The sequence below is a fragment of the Sorex araneus genome, chromosome 3 (assembly GCF_027595985.1).
Source record: "Sorex araneus isolate mSorAra2 chromosome 3, mSorAra2.pri, whole genome shotgun sequence".
NCBI classification, from domain to species: domain Eukaryota; kingdom Metazoa; phylum Chordata; class Mammalia; order Eulipotyphla; family Soricidae; genus Sorex; species Sorex araneus.
The window spans coordinates 160,296,683-160,315,653 of NC_073304.1; the positions used below are offsets into that span (position 1 = coordinate 160,296,683).

The 18,971-nt window shown below is 54.1% G+C and overlaps 1 protein-coding gene across 9 annotated transcripts in view; it reads left to right on the top strand.

Annotated features, from left to right (window-relative positions):
* Nucleotides 1-18,971, top strand: part of KIRREL3 (kirre like nephrin family adhesion molecule 3) — a 446,874-nt gene that overhangs the window by 362,000 nt on the left and 65,903 nt on the right. For all 9 annotated transcript variants that reach the window (XM_055133991.1, XM_055133989.1, XM_055133995.1 and 6 more), the window contains exon 2: nucleotides 1,319-1,396. In XM_055133991.1, the coding sequence (XP_054989966.1) occupies nucleotides 1,319-1,396 (78 nt within the window). The remainder of the gene's footprint in view (nucleotides 1-1,318; nucleotides 1,397-18,971) is intronic.

Here is an 18,971-nt window from a genome sequence, read left to right on the forward strand (position 1 = left end):
TCCCGGGCCCTGGCACTCTGCCACCACTCACCCCACTTTGTTTTTCTCTAGCTCTGGGTTCCAGGGGCCCTTTCACCCTGCTGCCTGCAGACGGTGGACCTGGGCAACAGGAGGTGGACATGGACGGAGAGCTGGAGAGGAGGGGCATTCCCCTCTCCACTCTGACTCTCAGATGTGGGGTGGTGGGATCTCAGAGCAACTCCGGTGAGCAGAGGTGGTGGCTTTGCCATGAGATGCCTTTTGCAGGTGCCCTCTCTCCCCAGGAAGCCAAGGAGGGGTGACTTAGCCAAACCCCAGCAGAGGTGCCATCCCTCCTGAACCCCCACGCCCAGAAATCAGAAATCATTGCTTCTCCCTTTGCCCTGTATATGCTGTCTGTCACGTCTGCATGGTTTCTGAGCCAGAGGTCAGGCCAGAGAGCCGGGGGTAATTGTGGGACGTTGTTTCACTTCCTTGAACTTCCATCTTTCCCTCTGTATATGCGACTGTGCAATGACCCAGCTGCCAGCTCCTGGGCTTGAGCGGGGTGTCAGCGGAGACCGTGGGTGTGCATGAGCCTCAGAGCCCATACGGTTCGAAGACGAGTCAGGATCTAAGGCGGGTTTCCCATGGAAAGAGCTCATCTCCTGCATGGAGAACATGGGACTCCAGTGCTCAGCCGTGCGGCTTACCCGACAAGGAGCATCACAAGCATCTGCCTCTTACATTTACTCCCCGGAATGTTCTACCTTGTTTTCCCAGCTGGATCGTCTTCCAGGAGCAGAGCCTGTGCCCCGTGTTCCCTAGCCTGCTAGTCCCCTGGGTTCCACCAAGTCTATGGCTCTGACTATAGAGTGAACTCACTCTCACCTATCCTCCACCTCTGACCTACCACCCATCACCGATCAGTTCTTTATCCCACGGAGATTCCCTATGTGACTGGCCACCAGCTGGCTGGACTCTGCCTGAGCATGCCCCCCAGGTGATCTGGGCACTGTCCCCATGCCTAGAAGGTGAAAGGCCTCTCTGGGGGAATGGCTGTGGGCGTGTGGACTCAGCAGCCAGCTCCCAGCTCTGCCCGTTGCCTGCTTGTACAGGCTGGGTGGACACCCCCACTCACAGAGTTGGTCTACCAAGGGGACAGCCATTTCCTGTACTTTCTGGGGGGGACTGGGCATCCGATGTAGCATCAGCTGGTACCCGAACCATTGTTCCATGCAAGTGTGCATTAAACAGAGAAGCAGCCCAGCTTCTAAACACAGTGAATGTTATACCCCCTGCAGAGGGGTCTTCACGGGCACCCCCTGCCCCAGCTCACCCGCCCTTCCTTTTCTTCCAGAGCTGGACCTCCAGAGGAGAGGACGTTGCCTGGTGCTCGGCTACATGGCCAAGGACAAGTTTCGGAGGATGAATGAAGGTCAGTGTGAGTCCCCCGGGCTCCTGGGGACAGAGTGGGGTGAGGAGAGGAGCTCTGCCCTTCCACCCTCGTGCCAGGACACAGAGGGGCATTTCTGAGGGGCAAGGCGAAGATGCTGAGCTGCTGAAGCTGCTCACCTAGCAGCATGGGAAGCTTGTAACGGGATTCCAGCCATTCCCTTCCCCTCCCCCACCCTCCTTCGAGTCTGCCTCTTCCTCTTCCTCTCAGTCCAGGCTTAGGTCCCCCCAACCACTGCAGTGAAATCTGCCCTCATCATCTTTCTCACCTTTTCCCTCAGTCTTTCCCATTTACTTTTTTCTTTCTTCACTTGTTTTTGTTTTTGTTTGGGGGCCACACCCAGCAGGGCTCAGGGGTTCCTCCCTGGTCTGTGCTCAGGGACCCTGTCGGGTGCTGGGGATCGAACATGAGTTGGCTGCATGCAAACCCTCCCCTCCGTGAGTATCCTCCCCATTATACCACCACTCTACCCCTTCCTGTTTCTCGGATGCCTGTTGAATCAACAGCACCATGCAGGGTACAGGAGGTTGCAAAGGCAGGAGGTGGTTTTCATTCTCCGGAGCTAGACTGGAAACCTTGCCCTCCCCAGTTCCACCAGCCCCACATCTCCTGCTTCCTTTCTGCCTTTCTCTTATACTGTGCCTCGCCTCAGAGCGTTGGCTGGGTCGCAGAAGGCTTGGGGAAGCTATTGCCTTTGACACAGAGGTTGGCGTCTGAAAGGAGTGCTGTCACTGCGGGGCCTGCCATAATAAAGCACCAATCCCTCCATCCCCAGCCATCTGTCTCGGCGCTGCTAGGACCCTGCTCCATCAGATGCCACAGCCTGTTTGTCAGGAGCAGAGAGGAGATCAGCTATTGCCAGGGACGCTGTTTATTCACTGAAGGCAAACAAGCAAAGCCCAGGGCTCCGTCCCTCTGCTCCCCAGGTTCAGGGTCTCTGAAGCTCTCACGCCCACTCCAAACTCACAGGAGACCCCAGCCCACCTGCCTGCCCTGCCCCCACAGCTAGCTCCTCCCCTGACCCACAGAGGACCGAACCCACCCCCACCCCACCCACCTTGAGGTCTTAGACCCAGCACTTTGCCAACTGCAGGGTGTCACCGCACTCATCACAGTGACAGTTTGACAAGAGTTAAGCCAGCACTCTTAGGTACAAGCCATGCGCTCCCCTGTCCAGAGGCATCAACAGACTAAGAAGCGACATTCTAGTCGCCCCGTGTCTGAGTGCAGCCAGGCTGAGAGTCCCAGCTTCTGCTGCCTGCCAGTCAGTCTCCATCTCTGACTTTTTCTTTGTCTGACTCCACCTTCTCCTTCCCCGCCCACCTGCCCTCTCCAGAGAGCGCTAAACCACTGCTTGTCCTTTGTGGGTCGGAAACATCTGTCTCTGTCCATGGTGCTGAAGAGAGGGGCCTCAGCCACCTGGGAGGATGCTCCTCGGAGAAGCAGAACAAGGCTCACAGGAAATGGGAACTCTGAAAAGTCAGTCACTGGCTGGAGTTGAAACCTCCTCCTCTCATGTCTGACCCCAGAAGAGGGAGATTGAGTCGGGGTCCCAGAACCTAGAAGGGAGAAAATCACAAGACGATGCACACAGGTAGCTCAGCATGGACTATATTAGTCAGCTCAACTGCCATAAAATGCCATAGTCTGGGTGACTAAAACAAAAGGTTTTGTGTTCTTGCAGCTCTGGAGTTTGTCCAGGATTGGGGTTCCTGTATAGTTGGGGTCTCCAAAGAGGCGTCGTCATGGTTTTCAAAGGGTGTATACACACACACACACACACACACACACACACACACACACACACACACACGGCTCAACCTTTAGCGACATGTTAATAATTTCTTATAGAAAGGTTTAAGGACTCCAGGGTGAAATACAACAATCTTCACAGAGTTTCCTCTAAGGAAACTTTTTTTGGATCATTTTTAGCGAATTATTCATAACAAGCAATACAAAATAAATTATTTCAGTTCTGCTTTGGGGGCAGGGTTTGGGGTTCGGAGGTGGAAACATTTGAAATATGGTGGTGGGAAGGTGTGATGGTGGTGGGATTGGTGTTCAAATACTAGATGTAATAAATTATTGTGAACAACTTTATAAAAATAAAGTTTTAAAAATTTAAAAATAAAGATAAATAAATAAAAAGCAGCAAAGAGCCAGAGGGACGGTAAAGCACAGAGGGGTAAAGCTCTCGCCTTGCACACAGCCAACCTGGGCTCCACCTCTGGAACTGCATATGGTCCCCCAAGACCCGCCAGGAATGATCCCTGGGCACAGAGCCAGAAGGGGGTCCTAAACACCTCTGGGTATGACCCAAACCCCCACCTAAAAGTGGCCTTTGAAAATTTCAGCTTTAAGTAGAGGCCTTTCTTATATATTACTGGGAGTTTCTTGTATATATTTAGTTACATCTGCAATAATATTAATGTTGCCTGCACCATCGCTCCTAGGTGCTGTTTAAGAAGGGAGAAAGAGAGCCAGGAAGGTCTAGAGGGGGACAAGGGAGCAAAACAGGACCTCAGCACCTTTGGAGACACATAGCATTACTTTGCACAACAGCTAAGTTAAGACATTTTAAGTATTTTTTCTTGTCAAACAATGGGAAAATGCCCGAGCAAAGCGTGTTCTCTCGAGTCCCCTCTGCAAACATGAGAACCTTTTCCACATGCCTTCTTCCTCCTCGGGGATCACAGCTACCTTGGTTAAAAACAAGCAATCCCAGCATGAAGGAGATAGTACATAGGATGAGGCATTTGCTTTCCAGGTGACTAAGGTTTGATCCCCAAGCACCATCATGAGTGATCCCTAGCACAGAGCCAGGATTAAGCCCTGAGCACCTTTGGGTATGGCTCAAGATCCAATGATAATGAGGAGGAGGACAAGTGATCCCTTCTTGCCCCCAATTAAACCTCCCTCGTTGTATAGACTGAGAACCTGGGAAGATATTTGAAAAGAAAGAGCCCCCCCAAGGCATCAGGAATAGCCAAAGACTATCAGAGCAACTTACCTGGCCCTGCCTCTCTTCTCTAACCTCACGAATTCCCCAACACACACACACACACACACACACACACAGAGTGGCTGCTGCTGGATGGCCAAGGAGTCAAGGGGGTAAAAAGTAATTTAATCTGTCCTGTGCAATGGGTTATGAGAAAGAGACAGGGCAAGAGAAATGTGAAGAGGGGAACTGAAGAGGAGCAACCTGGGATGGGTCAGCCTTGACTCAAGTGGGGGGATGGGGAAATGGCACGGAAGACAAGAGGGGATCTAAAAGAGGGGAACCCTCTCTGGTCCCCCCTGGTTCCCCCAGTGCTGTGATACCCATAGATTTCTCTTTCCAAAGCTCCTGTGTCCAAATTCCATGTGCAGATCAGAGGCATCAGCCAGCATAGGGAGCTGCTTTATGGTTTACAATTATCTTGTACCAATACTCAAAATAATTATAACTTCCACGTATTAATAATTGAACTGGAATAGCAGCCGTGATGATGTAGATCAAAGAACAGAAATCTCCATCCACTCTGAACTCACACACTCTGGCATAAATGGAACTATTGGCAAAATACTAAAATAATAATAATAATGATAATGACTATTTTTTCCTAGATGCTGGCCTTAGTGAGTGAGCTATTGGAACAATGAGCCGCTTCTTTCATTAGACATAAGGTGGTTATCGTTATATTTCCAAGTAGAATAAATATAAAAAGACCTACTTGCACTGTATTAAAGCATATTTGTCCTATTTAACTGTGTCTAGTAGGGCGCTGTCATCCAAGAAGTGGTTCCCTTTCTCATTTGTCTCCTAGTTAATGTGACACCTTTTTATTTTCTTTCTCCCTCTACTTCCTCTTTCTCACTACATGCCAAAATAATAGTAATAATAATAACAGCTTGAGAAGGAGCAAGAGAAGAATAATGAATGAACAGGAGTTTTATGGATCTGGGTCTATCATAAGCTAGAGTAATCGCAATTGGTGCCATTAAACTACACGCAGCAATAAAAAAGAAAACACTATTCAAAGATCGTTTAAGGAGGCATGTGATCGTCCTTGAGAGGTTTGCTCTATGTGGGAGCGCTTAATAGCTTCTCGGAGAGAATCTGCAGCATTTGCAGAAATGAGGTGGTCGGTAGTGGGGGAGGGGAGTGGTGTTTCTTTCCCATTTGGACCCCACTCATCTGTGGCATCCAGTGGGGATGGGAACAAACGCAGGACAGACAGGCAGGGAAGTGGGCAGCGGCAGCAGAGCTTCATCTCATTTGCTTAGTGTCGTCTTCAGGTAATGGGGGATGTGCTGGTTAGGGCCGGAGAGATAGTAGAGCGTGCAGGAGGCCAACCTGGGATCCATTCTTGGCACCCTGGATGGTCCCCCACGCAGGAGTGAACACAGAGCCAAGAGTCAGCCTGAGCACTTGCCAGGTGTGGCCCCAAAACCTAAATTTAAAAAGATCAGGCTGCCCTAAGAAGCTGCCAGAGCTCATGCACTGGTTCTCCAAACACGCATGAAGACCTCCCTAAAATCTAGGCACTGGAATGTAGAGCGGCGTATTACAGTGCCAGCACTTGCCCCGAGCACCATGGAGAAAAGTGCCCTCAGTGCTCTCCACAGACACATGGGAAAATGTTCCTGCATCTGCACACAGAGACCCTGCCTGACCCACTCCCCTAAATCAGATCCCCCTTATCTTCCACCCCTGTGCCCCCAAAGGCAACAAGCCTATTTATTTTGCAGCACATACCCTATTTAGCTATGATTTTTGTTTGTCTGGTTGGTTTGGGGCCACACCAGGGGGTGCTCAGGGCTTGCCCCCAGCTCTGCATTTAGAGATCACTCCTGGCTGCTACTCAAGGATCACTCCTGGTGGGCTCCAGGACCATATGGGGTGCCAGGGATTGAAGACAGATCAGTCATATGCAGGGCAAGGGTCCTACCTGCTGTACTATAACCCCAGCCCCCCAGTGATAATCACTGTATCACTGTCATCCCGTTGTTTGTCACTTTATTCGGCACCAGTAACATCTCTACTAAAAACTCAGCCCTGAGATTTTAGCAGCCTCTCCTTACTCGTCTTTCCTAACGATTGGAGGCTCTTTCAGGGTCAGGGGAATGAGACCTATCATTACTGTTTTTTGGCATATCGAATACGCCACAGGTAGCTTGCCGGGCTCTGGTGATGATATCTCAGATAAACTCCCCACTAGAGAGGGGTTCTCTAGGGAAGACCCTGCCACCCCCTCCCTGCCTGCCCCTGGCCTTTGATCCTTTGTACTTTAAGAACAATCACAAACGCAGGGGTAAGTCCCTCCTGTTTACAGCAATAAAGTGGCTGTAGTAAAGCAAACCTCTGGATTTCTTCCCAGCGTTTGTACACATGTTTGTCCTCCGTGCAGCCAGTTCCCCAGCGGCAGTAGTATTTTCTCTTCAGTGCCACAAGGTACCAACTCTCCCTTCGGAAAGTCCTCAGGGCTGGGCCATGGATGTAGATGTAACTCCGTCAGAGAGTGCATGTTGGACATGGGTGAGGTCCTGGGTTCGATCCCCAGCACCAGAAATCAAATCAAACAAAATGCAATGCTCTAATCATGAAACAAATCAATAAAAAGGGCTGAAGAACTTGTTGAGGCTCTTTATCTGTGGGGAACAGTCTGCCTCCTCCCCTCCCAGGTTAAGGTGGGTCTGGGGCAGGAAGGGAGGAAGGGAGCAAGAAGAAGAGAGAGAGGGGAGAGAGGAGGAGGAGGAGGGTGGCCTCCAAGGGGTGTCCACCTCTTATACTGCTGAGCCACCTTCTCCTGGCTTCTCAAAATAGTCACACCTGATCTGCATCTCACACATGCAAACACACACAAACACACACACAACACATTCACACACCCAATACATACACACAACCCACACACTCACACACTCACTCACACACCCTTTAACTCAATCCATACTCACACTCAACACATGCACACGCTCCCAACACACACGGTCTCACTCTTACACATTCTCACACATTCACACACATTCACAGACACACAACACACACTCACACACGCACCCCACTCATTCCTGTTTCCCCCGCATTCCCAACCTCTCCCCTTGCTAAGCAGTATGGACAGTTCTCCCAAAACCTGACCCCGAGCAGGGCTCTGCTGGCCTCCCCAAAAATTCTTGGTGGCCAACACTGGTGATGTTTGTGCGACCACCAGGAGGTGTGTGGGTCTTTCCTGGGCTCCATGAGAGGTGGTGGGAAGAATGGGAGACAGGGCAGAGGGACGACCCTCACTCTAGCAGTTTGGGTTACGTTGTGTCTCATTCTGTTGGAATTGGGGGGCGGGGGCCCACCCAGTGGTGCTCAGGGGCTAGTCCTGGCTCTGCTCAGGAGTGACCCCGGCAGTGTTCGGGTGTCACTATTTGGTGTGGGGGACCATATTGACTATGGGGGGTGGAACGGGGTCAGCTACGTGCAAGGAAAGTGTCTTAAGTCCTGTGTCTGCAGTGGTTTGGTTTTTCAGGGTCACTGACCATCCCGAGAAAGTGGGAAGGGCAGGGGGAGACCGGGGAGGCACGCAGGAGGAACTGCAGTTGGTGCGGGGCGGAGTCAGCCGAGACCTGGAGCCGAGACCTGCCCGCACTATACCCGAGACCTGGAGCCAGGGTATAGTACGGGCAGAATCCTTCCAAGGAGCCAGATTTCCATTAGTCCCGGGGCCTCGGAAGGGGGATAAGGGCAGGGAGGTTTGTTTGAAGGAGGGACTCCTGCCCCTTCCAGGCAGCCCTGGGAAACCAGGCTGGGTCTGTCTGGGCTCTTTTCCCAGCGCCAAGGGGCCACACATGTGACAGTTTTCCTGACCTTCAGAACTGAATCAGTGACCAGCTGCTTCCCCCAGCCCAAGCAAAGGGCTGCAGACAGGCCTCTGGTACCGTCGCTTTTATCTTCCCAGCGGGAAACAAATGCTAGCCAGACAGAAGAAAGCCGCCTGCACAGCTGCCGGCCCCACAGCAGTACCTCCCCCTAGTCCACCCCTGGGGGCCCACGGAACCTCCACCCTGCCTGGTCAGGCTAGGAGCCAGGGTTCCAAGGAGCAGAGATCTGGGTCTGGGGAGCAGCTCTGGCTTTATGGCGGCTGAGCTGATGTGTTCCGTTCCCAGCCTCCCTGCGTGGTAAACAAGAGTGTGAGTGCCCGGGAGGCAAGAGATAAAGCTAGACTACGAGCACTGCACGCAGACACCCCAGGTGTAATCCCAGCACCCCCCCTCCACCGCACTGGTCCACCAGCACTGACCCTCCCCACACCAAGCACAGAGCCAGGAGTAGCCCCTGAGCCAAAACTCAGGGGGGAAAGGGTCTGACTCATCATCACTGGTCCCCACTGGACCCCTAACATAGGAGTTAAGGAAGGGCAGGCTCTGAGGGTGCCCTGCCCGCCTTCAGCATGCCTACTGGAAAGATCTCATAAGAGCAAGGAGTCACCAGCTCCCGCCCCACCAGAGCCCTGGCAGCCACTCACACCCCAAAGCCGCCGCCGTGCCTCTGCTCAGTTAAATATTCTGGATTTTTCTGGAGCCGCACGACATCTCCAACCTCTGCAATACCGACATCCCAGCAGGAGCACACCAGATTGGATGGGAATGTAAGGAAAAGGCCAGCCAATCTCGACTAACAAAAACATTAACACAGAAGGCTTAACTTGCAACAATTGTTTCAGAAACCCTCACAACAAGGATTTACTGTCCCCATGGTGAGATGCAACAATTTTCTCAAATTTTCTTCTCCTAAAATATTGGATGGTCCCATTAGCCATTCAGTGGTAACAAGCAATATAAAATCAACTATGGGGGCCGGCTTGAGGGATGGATGGGGACATGGAGACAAAGATGGAGGGAAGGTGACAGTGGTGGTGGGATGGGGGTTGGAACATTGAGTGCCTATAACAAACCATGAACAGCTTTGTAAACCACAGTGTTTAAATAAAGGGGGGAGGAGCTAGTGGGGTGAGTTTGGACACGTCCCGTGCAGGTAGACCTGTCTTCTGCAAGGCTTTCACATGTGTTGATCCAAGGACTGAGTTCCAAACTGACACTGCACATTCCCAATCAGGTGACATGAGGAGCAAACCCCTAAGCACTGACCCAGAAGTAGCAACCCCTGGAAACTGCCAGGTGTGGCCCAATACCCTACTCACCCCCAATAAAATAAACACACAAACTGTGGTCACCTGGGCTCAGCACTGCCAGCCCTGACCCCGCCAGCCAGCATCACCGTGGAGGCTCTGCTCACGGAAGCGTCCAGGGCTGGGCGGTGGATGCACTCTGCTCAGCACCCCGAGATGGCAGATCTGTCTTGCTCCTGCCTGTCCCATGCCGGTGAACCCCGGGCCGGCTGTGCGCGGGCCCTGGGGAGCAGTGAGTGAGCACAGACGAGCAGCACTTCCTGCAGAGCTGGGGAGAAGCCTGCATGCTGTGGCCCGAACTTGGTTCCCGGGAAGAGATCCGAGAAGGGGTATAGGTGCAGCTGCCTGCAGCCGCTCCCGCCCAGGGCCCACGCTCCTTTTCCCATTTCCCTCTTCTACCGCGCCTGCCCGACCCCCCGGGGTGCTGGTGGATCCTGTCATTTTGTTTGTCGGGGCTTTAGGGTGCATTTTTTTCCCCGGTTTCATTTTTCTTGCTGATGTGTTTTTCTTCCGCTGGGGCCGCAAATCTGGTTCTTTGTATAACAGCCCCGGTTTATTATTTATGGCAAGACTCCGCTTTCCAAGCACTTTATGCTCAGTGTTTAATTCACTCGGCATCTCGAAGCAGGGGATCTGCATTTACCAGCTCCCTCGTTCTCCTGCTGTAGTCGGATGGAAGGTTCCAGAACTCATGCCCAGGCCCTTTCCTCCTGAGAGACCTGGAAGATGAGCTGGGGACCCCCTGCCAGGCTTCTTTGGAAACTTTCTTTTCTCCCCCTCAGCCCCCACATCCATAGTTATTCCTTACCTCATTCTAGAATCAACGCCCAAACAGTTTTTCTATCCTTCCACCTCTGTCCACCCCTCCACCCCCCCCCCGTGGTCCCCTCCCTCCCTTTAGGGTGACAGCAGTGCCCTCCTGGTGGCTACAACAACACCATTTGGCCTCACCATCTCCCTCCCTCCCACCCACCTTTTTGTCCGCACTGCTGCCCTGAGCGACATGGCAAGCCAGGCATTGCCACAAACCTTGAAAAGTGAGATTTCAAAGTTTCAGGGGAAATTCCAATGTCCTGTGCACATTTTCCAAGGCTCTGCATAGCCGGGCACCTCCTTGTCCCTTTGGCCTCATCTTGCCACCTTTAAAATCTGCGCCCCAGTCAGGGCCCCTTCCAAATCCCCAGGCAGGCTCTATTCCATTTTGTCTCTACTGGTCCCCCATACCCCATGGCCACCGCCTCCCACCACCACCAACTTCCGGCCCTGCACAACTCCTGGTCCGTCTTCAGCTCACAGGTCACTAACTCTTCTCCCGGGACCCCGTCTCCCACCCAGCCCACCTGTCCAGCCCTGTGAGCTCCCAGGGCTATGGCCGCATCTGCGAGGCCCCAGGAGACTGCTGGGGAGGCTCCACTGGGTGGACACTGAAGGAACAGTGGCAGTGGACATCTGTGCTCTGGGCAGTAGGTCCCAGAAAGCTGACCCTGCATGATTCTAGATTCCTGGGCTCTTCGATGGCATGAGAGCAATCAGTGAGGCAGGGGGGGAGCATCACAAACTGGAAGACAGGAGTCGAGACTTGAACATGAGTTTCTGAGCACCAGGCTCTTTCGTCCCCTTCACCACACTGAGTCTGGGGGGAGGGAGGGGGCAGGACTGCGGGCATCAATCAGGGGCGACAGTTTTTGAGATGTGAAAGTAGATCAGGGCCATGGTTATTTATTTATTTGGTTTGGGGCCACACCAGGCAATGCTCAGGATTATTCCTGGTGGGCTCAGGGGACCATATGGGATGCCGGTTTTTTTTTCACCCTTCCACCTCTGTCCACCTCTCCATCCCCAGGGTGATCCCATCCCTCCCTTGAAGGGTGACAGCAGTGCCCTCCTGGTGGCTGCAACAACCTGGCGGGTGAGCTGCATGCAAGGCAAATGCCCTGCCCACTGTACTATCCCTCTGCCCCCTGGGCGCAATGTTTGGGAAGAAGGGAACGAGGTTCTTTGGTGTAGACACAGAAGGTGCCATGGAAGCTAGTTGACCCCCTCACACTGGGCACAAGTCCCTCAGAGATGCTGGACAGGCCTCTGTGCTCAGAGCCTGCCCTCCCCTGGGGGATACTGACACTGTGTCACACCACACTGATTTTGTGGGGTTGGTGTGAGGGTTTTTTCTAGCTTGTTTCTGTTTTTACTCCTAGAAATTCTGAGAAGATGGGGGGGGGGCAGCCTCGGTGATAACGATCGAGCAGGCTATGGGTCGATGCTCAGGTCAGACAGTGTAACATTGCTGGGACCCAGCAGGGCCCGCAGCCACCAGGGCTGCCCTGGAAGCACCCAAGGGCCACCAGGGCTACACCCAGCAGTGCTGGGCAGTCAGTATCCTGCAGTTGTAGAGGTTGAATTCAGATCCTTGTTGTATAGACAGGGGACCCTCAGCCCTGACCTATGTCCCCAGCGGCTGTTTTATTTCCTTCTCCTTATTGACATCCATGTGTTCTGCAGCTTGGAGGGCAGAGAACAAGCCTCAGACCCCAGAAACAGAGCAGGCTTGGGGAGCAGAGCGATAGTACAGCAGAGAGGGCATGTGCCTTGCATGCGGCCAATCCAGGTTCAATCCCCAGTATCCCTGATGGTCCCCAAGCACTGCCAGGAGTCATCCCTGAGCACAGAACCAGGAATAAACCCAGAGCACAGTCAGATGTGCCTCTTCCTGGAATGAAAAAAATAGAGCAGGCTTAGAGCCTCATCATGGGAGATTCTGGGCCCAAAGTCCACACCTTCCCCTCGTGGCTCAGCGTCCTGCATGCCCAACGCTGACCCTCACTCAAAAGAGAGCACTGTGATGTGTGAAGACACGGCCTTGATCCCAGTATGTGAAGCAGCTAGACTGTGGCACGTGGGGGGCTTAGACCGGGAGCTGGGGCCACGGGAAGGGGAGCCCTCAGGCTGTGGCCTATGAAGCATAGTCCAGAACCGTCTCCAGGAGCAGCTGATGTCTGAGCTGAGCCCTGGAAACAAGGTTCTGCCGAGGCCACTGGCACTGCAGAGGAAGGTGCCTGGTCCTTCCTCTGTCCGCCAAGGTCCAGACAGCTCCTCAGCCAGGGAGCAGGGTATCAAACATAGCACCCCTTGGTTCCCAGGAGTCTGTTTGATCCTTCTCTCTACCCTGATCACAGGGGCACTGAGTGGCTTTGGTACTTGTGATTGGCAAAATCCAGGCGTCTCGAGCTACCCCAGCTGGGTCCTAAGGAAGCCTTTCTTCTCTCTGCCCCCTTCCTCCTTCTCTGAGAAGCCTCAAACTCTGCATCCCAGCGCAGAGGCCTCCCGCCAGCCCGCTCCATGGGTAAAGGCATCCGAGTAAATGAGGGGCTTAATGGCCTGCGGTGTCAAACAGTCTTTAGAGCCATGTGTTGGGATGAGCAGGCTCTAGCCCCGGACCTTTATCTGAGGAGAGTCTATAAAACCCGAAGGTACTTGCCGCTTCTCCATGGTGGCCGGGCAGTGGCACGGCCCTACCCTCTGCAAGTGGTCGCCAGCAGACATGGTTCCCCTGCTCCATCTGCTCTTCTCAAATGCATTTGTTTCCATGGAAACTGTGTTGTTACTGATAGGGGAGGAGTTTAATGACATTCAGAAGTACCAAATCATGTCCATTTATATAATGGTTTGAAATACACATAATGGCCGGCGGAATATAGGACACGGTGACAGTTTCAGTAACTGCATACAGAGTGTGGGATAAATAGAGCAATGTAATACTCCCCACCTCCGAGTCAAATGTACCAGGAATAACCACTGTTCTTGGTACTAAAAAAGCAACAGTTCTCGATCATTATTCACGAAGGGACCTCAAAACACTGTGCCAGACCACCCTCCTCCCATTGAGAAGGGGCATAGGCCGGCCCACGGCTCCTTTACACTGGCCAGGGTTTGACCAGGTAGGTACAAGAGAGGGGAGCCCATTGAGGCCCGCCCCTCTCCTCCTGGTCCCACCCCCTCCTGTGATGGTCACGCCCCCAGCAGCCCGGCCCCGCCCCTTGCAGTCAGCCCCTTCATCATCCTGGCACGGCACGTGCATGGCTGTGCCTTCTTTGTCTCCTCAGGAATCTGCCAGGCCCTTGCTGTGTACCTGGTGAGTGACACCTGGCCGATGTCCTCCTCCTCAACTTGGGTCCGGGTCCCCCAGACGCAGGCCCTCAGTGGGATCTTGAGTGTGATGGTCCACAGGGAGGTGGGAAGGACCCGGCAGGGGGTCGAGGCCGGACAGCAAAGACGTGGCGATCATCCAGCCTTCTGTGCTGGGAACAGCGGGCGCCGACGGCCAAGGGGACACCCCAAGTGTTGTGCACACCCACCTCAGCATCAGGGCCCCCGAGAGTGGGGAACCTAGCTGTGGCGGGGTGGGGGGGCGCTATTGGGGGCGGGGGGCGTCCCAGGTACCTCTTACAAGAAAGGTCTCGGGGAAGCCCGGTAAGGCTGGCGTGGGGAACTGGCCACAGGGCCGGACACAGGCGGAGCTGACTGGGCACCCGCCCCAGAGAATGTAGCAGATCAGATTGTGGGGCTCACACAGGGCCACAGTGCTCTCGCCAGCCAGAGTTCTCTGGGGGAGGGGACCTCTGCGATGCAGGCACCAGCGCTAGCCAGGACCACCCTTCCTGGCTGGGAGACCACCTGTGTTTCCGGGGCCCTGGGGGTGGGGACTGGCACACTCCAGCGCCAGTGCCCACACACATACCTGCTCTGCAGAGGTCACCGTTTTCCACCCTGTGCCCACCCCCCACCACCTCCCCCAGCCCCTCCAAGCACACAGCCTCAGAAACGGGAAGGAGCCACGGCACTCAGGCATTTCCCCGAAGCAGCATTTCTGGAACTAACGTGTTAATATGTTTTCTGTGAATTACAGGCACCACGTTAAACAAGGGGGAGGCTGGGTTAGCCCTAATTAAACAAGTGTCTCCTGCAGAAATTCTTACAGTTGAATAGGAGAAAGGGCGTGGGAAGGGGGATAGGGGACAAGAATCGGGATAGGAGACAAGGTGGCACATGGAGCTTCTCAAACTTACATGGCCACTGAACATCTCCCAGGGCCTGTTCCACGGAGTCCACTTTGGGAAACAGTTGGTGTCAGGCCCCGCTCTGCTGTCTTCTCATCATATGAGCTCCATCAAAATAAGAATGCACGTAGCCTGCATGTCTGGGCCAGGGAAGTAGCTACCCTCTACAAGGAAAATGCCCCCAGAGCTAATGCTGGTTGCACATTTGCAGGACACAAAGGCTGGGAGCTTCCCAGAGAGTCTCTCACTGGGGTTTAAAACAAGCCCGAATGAAATCAGCGTTCTTAAGAGCAAATTCTAGTCCTAAGTGTGCGATCTTGCCCTTCATTGCTCTTGACTTACGTTTTTTCATCTACCAAAGGGGTGCCTGTGGGGGCCACAAAGCCCCCTCTCCTGCATGCCTGTACTAGCAAGCCACTTGGCTGGACAGGTGCTCAGAGAACACAGAAGCAAGGTGGGACTGTGAGTGCCCCGGGCTGATGCCCTCAGCTCCGTCCCCGCTTGTGCTGAGATCAAAACAGGCGGTGTGCCGGGGAGAGTCAGCCGGCTTTCGGGAGAACCAACAATGACTAATAATTTGCATCCATATTTATGATGCTCTGAGCCTTGTGTGAGCATGTCGCGGAGGGGAGAAAATGAATATTTCATGCGTGAGCGCTAAATGTAGAATTAAGATGAAATGGACAGAAAGACCCCAGCTGGCCTGCGCCTGGGGTTTCAGTTGGAGGGAATGTGGGGTGTGGGTCAGCTCCGAGGAGCAGGAGGAGAGCTGAGCTGTCAGCGGGGACTGGTGGTCAGGGAGAGTCAGGCCGCAGTGCACATCCTGTCCGACAGCCGTGGGCAAGTTCCCGCAGCCTCCCTGGCCCCCTTCGCACACTGTGGGGGGAGGCAGTGGTCTGCCTGGCCAGCCGGAAGGACTTCATCGGGGCCCAGCGGTCTGCCTGGCTGGAGGAAGGGCTTCATCCGGGCTCAGCTGTTTGGAAGAGGAGCTTACGAGCCACACAGGTGGGGAGGGCTGATCGTCACTTACTCACACCCCGGATATTGGCTGTTCCTCTCTGAGTGCCAGAGCCCTATAATCCCTCAAGCTCTTGGCCTCCCTTCCCTCACCCCCGAGGAAAGCTGTCATCCCCCCATTTTCCACACGAGGAAGTGGGTCTCTGGAAGGATAGAGACCTGTTTCAGAGCGTGACGGTGTAAATGGCAGCGTCGGGAGCCATCTGAAGCCCAGACCCTACCTCCTGTGCTACGTGGTCCATCCTGGGTCCCAGGCGGGTGGGGGTGCCCCATCTCCCACACCTGCCAGATCTCCCCTGGCCCATCTGCAACTGCTGTTTCTTGCCCTTCCTCACCGCAGAGATGCTTTCTACATCGCCTGCCTTTGCTCATCCTCTTGACTTTCTTCCCAGTGAATCTTTGTTCTCTATCACTTGGTCCTCTGGGGTTCTCATTTCCATCCCCATCCAGCATCCTCAGACCCCGGGCGCCAGCCATGGGTTGGGGTGAAGATTGAAAAGCCCCCACTTCTAAAATGCCTCTCAAAGAATGAGCGGGAGAGACAGGCAGGGCGACCCACCAAGGCTCCCCATCTCCAGAGGCCACTCTGGCCACATCTTTGGATCCCGTCGCTCTGGGCACTTTCCTGCTATCTGGCCTCATGCCTCCTCCAGAGATGAAGAGATTGTTTTAAACCTGCTGCCCCACCAGCTCTGCTCCTGGCTTCCAATGCCATTAAGTTTCATTATAACAAATAAACACCACAATGACATTTATAAGTTACCACTGAGCACAGAAGCACAAATATGAGGCAGATAAACTGCATTTGATCCAAATAATTACTGCAGGCAATATTGGGCTTCGTCTGAGCTGCCAGCCGGGTCCCGAGTAATTTATTAGATTGCGTAAGGCGATGTTGCACGTTGAGTTTTTCATCACTGTGCTCAGCCCCCCTCTGCTGGGTCTAAATAGGTTAAGAGAGTTGAGATCGGGCACGGCCAAACAAAGAGACTTGGTTCCCGCATATGGTGAGGGTCGGCCACCTGTCCAGGAAGGACATGGCTCTCCAGGACCCTTAAGAGCTGAGAGGGGGCTTGGGATAATCCAGAGGCCACCAGCCAAGGACAGTTCCCTTCCCCTGCCCTCCCCACCCACTGCCCAGATTCAGAGATGCCCCCATGGAATGAGAAAGGAGAAGGGCTGCAGGAGCCCCAGGCCACGTGGCCGCCGAGCCTGACTTCCCATTGCCAATTCCCACTCCCCAGAGACCCACCGTGGGCCCGGGTAGCTCCGGGCAACCCCAAACCCCCATCCCAGGTCCCTGCCATAATAAATAAATGGAAGAAAGCGGGGTGCCTGGCAGCTCTGCCAGGCAAAGAATGAGAGCTGGCTACTAGCAGCCACCTCCCTGCCAAACCCGAACTCATAAAGTTTGATTCAAGGGGTTACAATACCTCCTCTTCAAAGTCCCTCCTGCCCCATTCTCCCAGCCTTAGTAAATTACCCAATAAGCAGCAAGGACCTGTAGTTATTGTGCAGTTAAATGCTATTTGCCCAGTAAATCCCGAGCAGAGTACTAACGGTGATATACAGTAACTAATTACGGGCATGAATTCTCTCCCTGAGACGCCAAGTGGTACCAAATACCGAGGCCTGTAGGGAGGGTGGCTGGAGTGTTCTGTTCCCTCCAATGAGGCGGGGAGGAAGCCTCTGATTAGGGGAGCCGACGGCACATCCCTGCAGCCCAGACCTGGGGGGGTGCTTCGGAGGGGATAGGGCAGACCCAAGACCTTCTCTCGCAGGAGGATCCCCCTGAGCCCGTGCCCAAGCAGGAGGACCCAGAGAGCCCCAGTTGGGCTTCCTCGGGGTGGTCCCTTGACGGAAGAGGTTGCAAAGTCCTGAGGCTCCAACAGAGCATGACTGGAAGCCGTGAGTCACCCAGGCCTGAGCCGAGCTGATGAAGCCATTCCCCGGGCCTCCCGGGCACACGATGCCTGAACAACAGTGCAGAGGGGAGGAGGGGGCTGGAAACAGGCTGGCCTCTGCGGAGGAAGGGGGGCTTGGCTCTTAGTGGCTGCTCCCAGGGCTGACCTCAGCCCCAGGGCTTTCCCAGACAATCAGTCTTATCGGCCTGGCTGTGGTCTGCAGGCGGGAGGGCCCGGTCTGGCCCGCCTTGTGCAGACGCTTCACTGAGGGAGGCTGGGGCTCTGCTTTCCGATGAGTGAACATCCTTCCCTTTGTTTGGGAGATACGGAAACCGCAAGCTGAAGTCTGTTGCGTTGACTGTTGCACCGGGGCCTTCTGAGCACCCGTGCTGGTCAGAAGATGGCAGAGACGCTCTCTAGCCTTCGGGATGGTGGACGTCAACAGACTAGCCTGCCATGGGGCCAGTGCTGCCTTCTGGGGTGGCCGTACCTTCAGCCCCATCCTTTGTACTCCCAACTCCCCGTCCGAGAGTCCTAGTCTCCAGGAGCCTACCTCAGCTTTCCAGAAAGCAGCAAAGCTGACAATTTATTCCTGATACATCCCCCACCCCAGGTATACAGAGACACACCGCCCCACTTCCTTCCTCTTGAGATGTTTCTTCCAACACCATGGCTTTGCTTCCTCAGTGTTTCCACTTTATCAAAACTGCAGGGCCTCAGAGGAGAGATAGGACAAGCGTTAAGGGGCTGATAATGGTAGCACAATGGGTAGGGAACTTGCCTTGTGTGCAGCCAACCCAGGTTCAATCCTTGGCATCCCATCTGGTCCCCGGAGCACCGTTAGGAGTGATTTCTGAGTGCAGAGCCAGGAATAACCCCTGAGCATAACTGGGTGTGACCCAAAAAGCCAAAACATATTTAGGGGGGATAAAAAAGACAGGAGTTCAGGTATTTGTCTCACATTCAGTCAACTGCAGTTCAATCCCAGACTTTGCATACAGTCCCTGGAGCACCACCAGAGGTGATCCCTGAGCACAGAGCCAGGAGTTAAGCTCTGAACACTGCCAGGTGTGGCCCCCAAACAAACAGCAACAAAAAGAAGCAAGATGGAGGCAAGGATGGTGAATTCCTTTGGGTTGGGGTTCCTTTGCTGCTGCCAGATTGGCCAGCAGTCTTCCCAGCCCTCGCTGGGCCTCAGTGAAGAATCCCAAAGAGGCGGAGGGCATAGAATGTCCCTCTGACAGTGGGGCTTTCGCAGTGAGCCATGCATTGCTCTGAACCTTGGCTTTCAGGATTCTCTGTGGGAGCTGATGAACTCCTCTGCAGGGGGTCTTGAGGGTGGATTAAGTAAAGAAACATGGGAGAGCCTAAAGCATATGCATGAGTTACTTGTGGGCAATAGCTCCCATACCCCCAGATG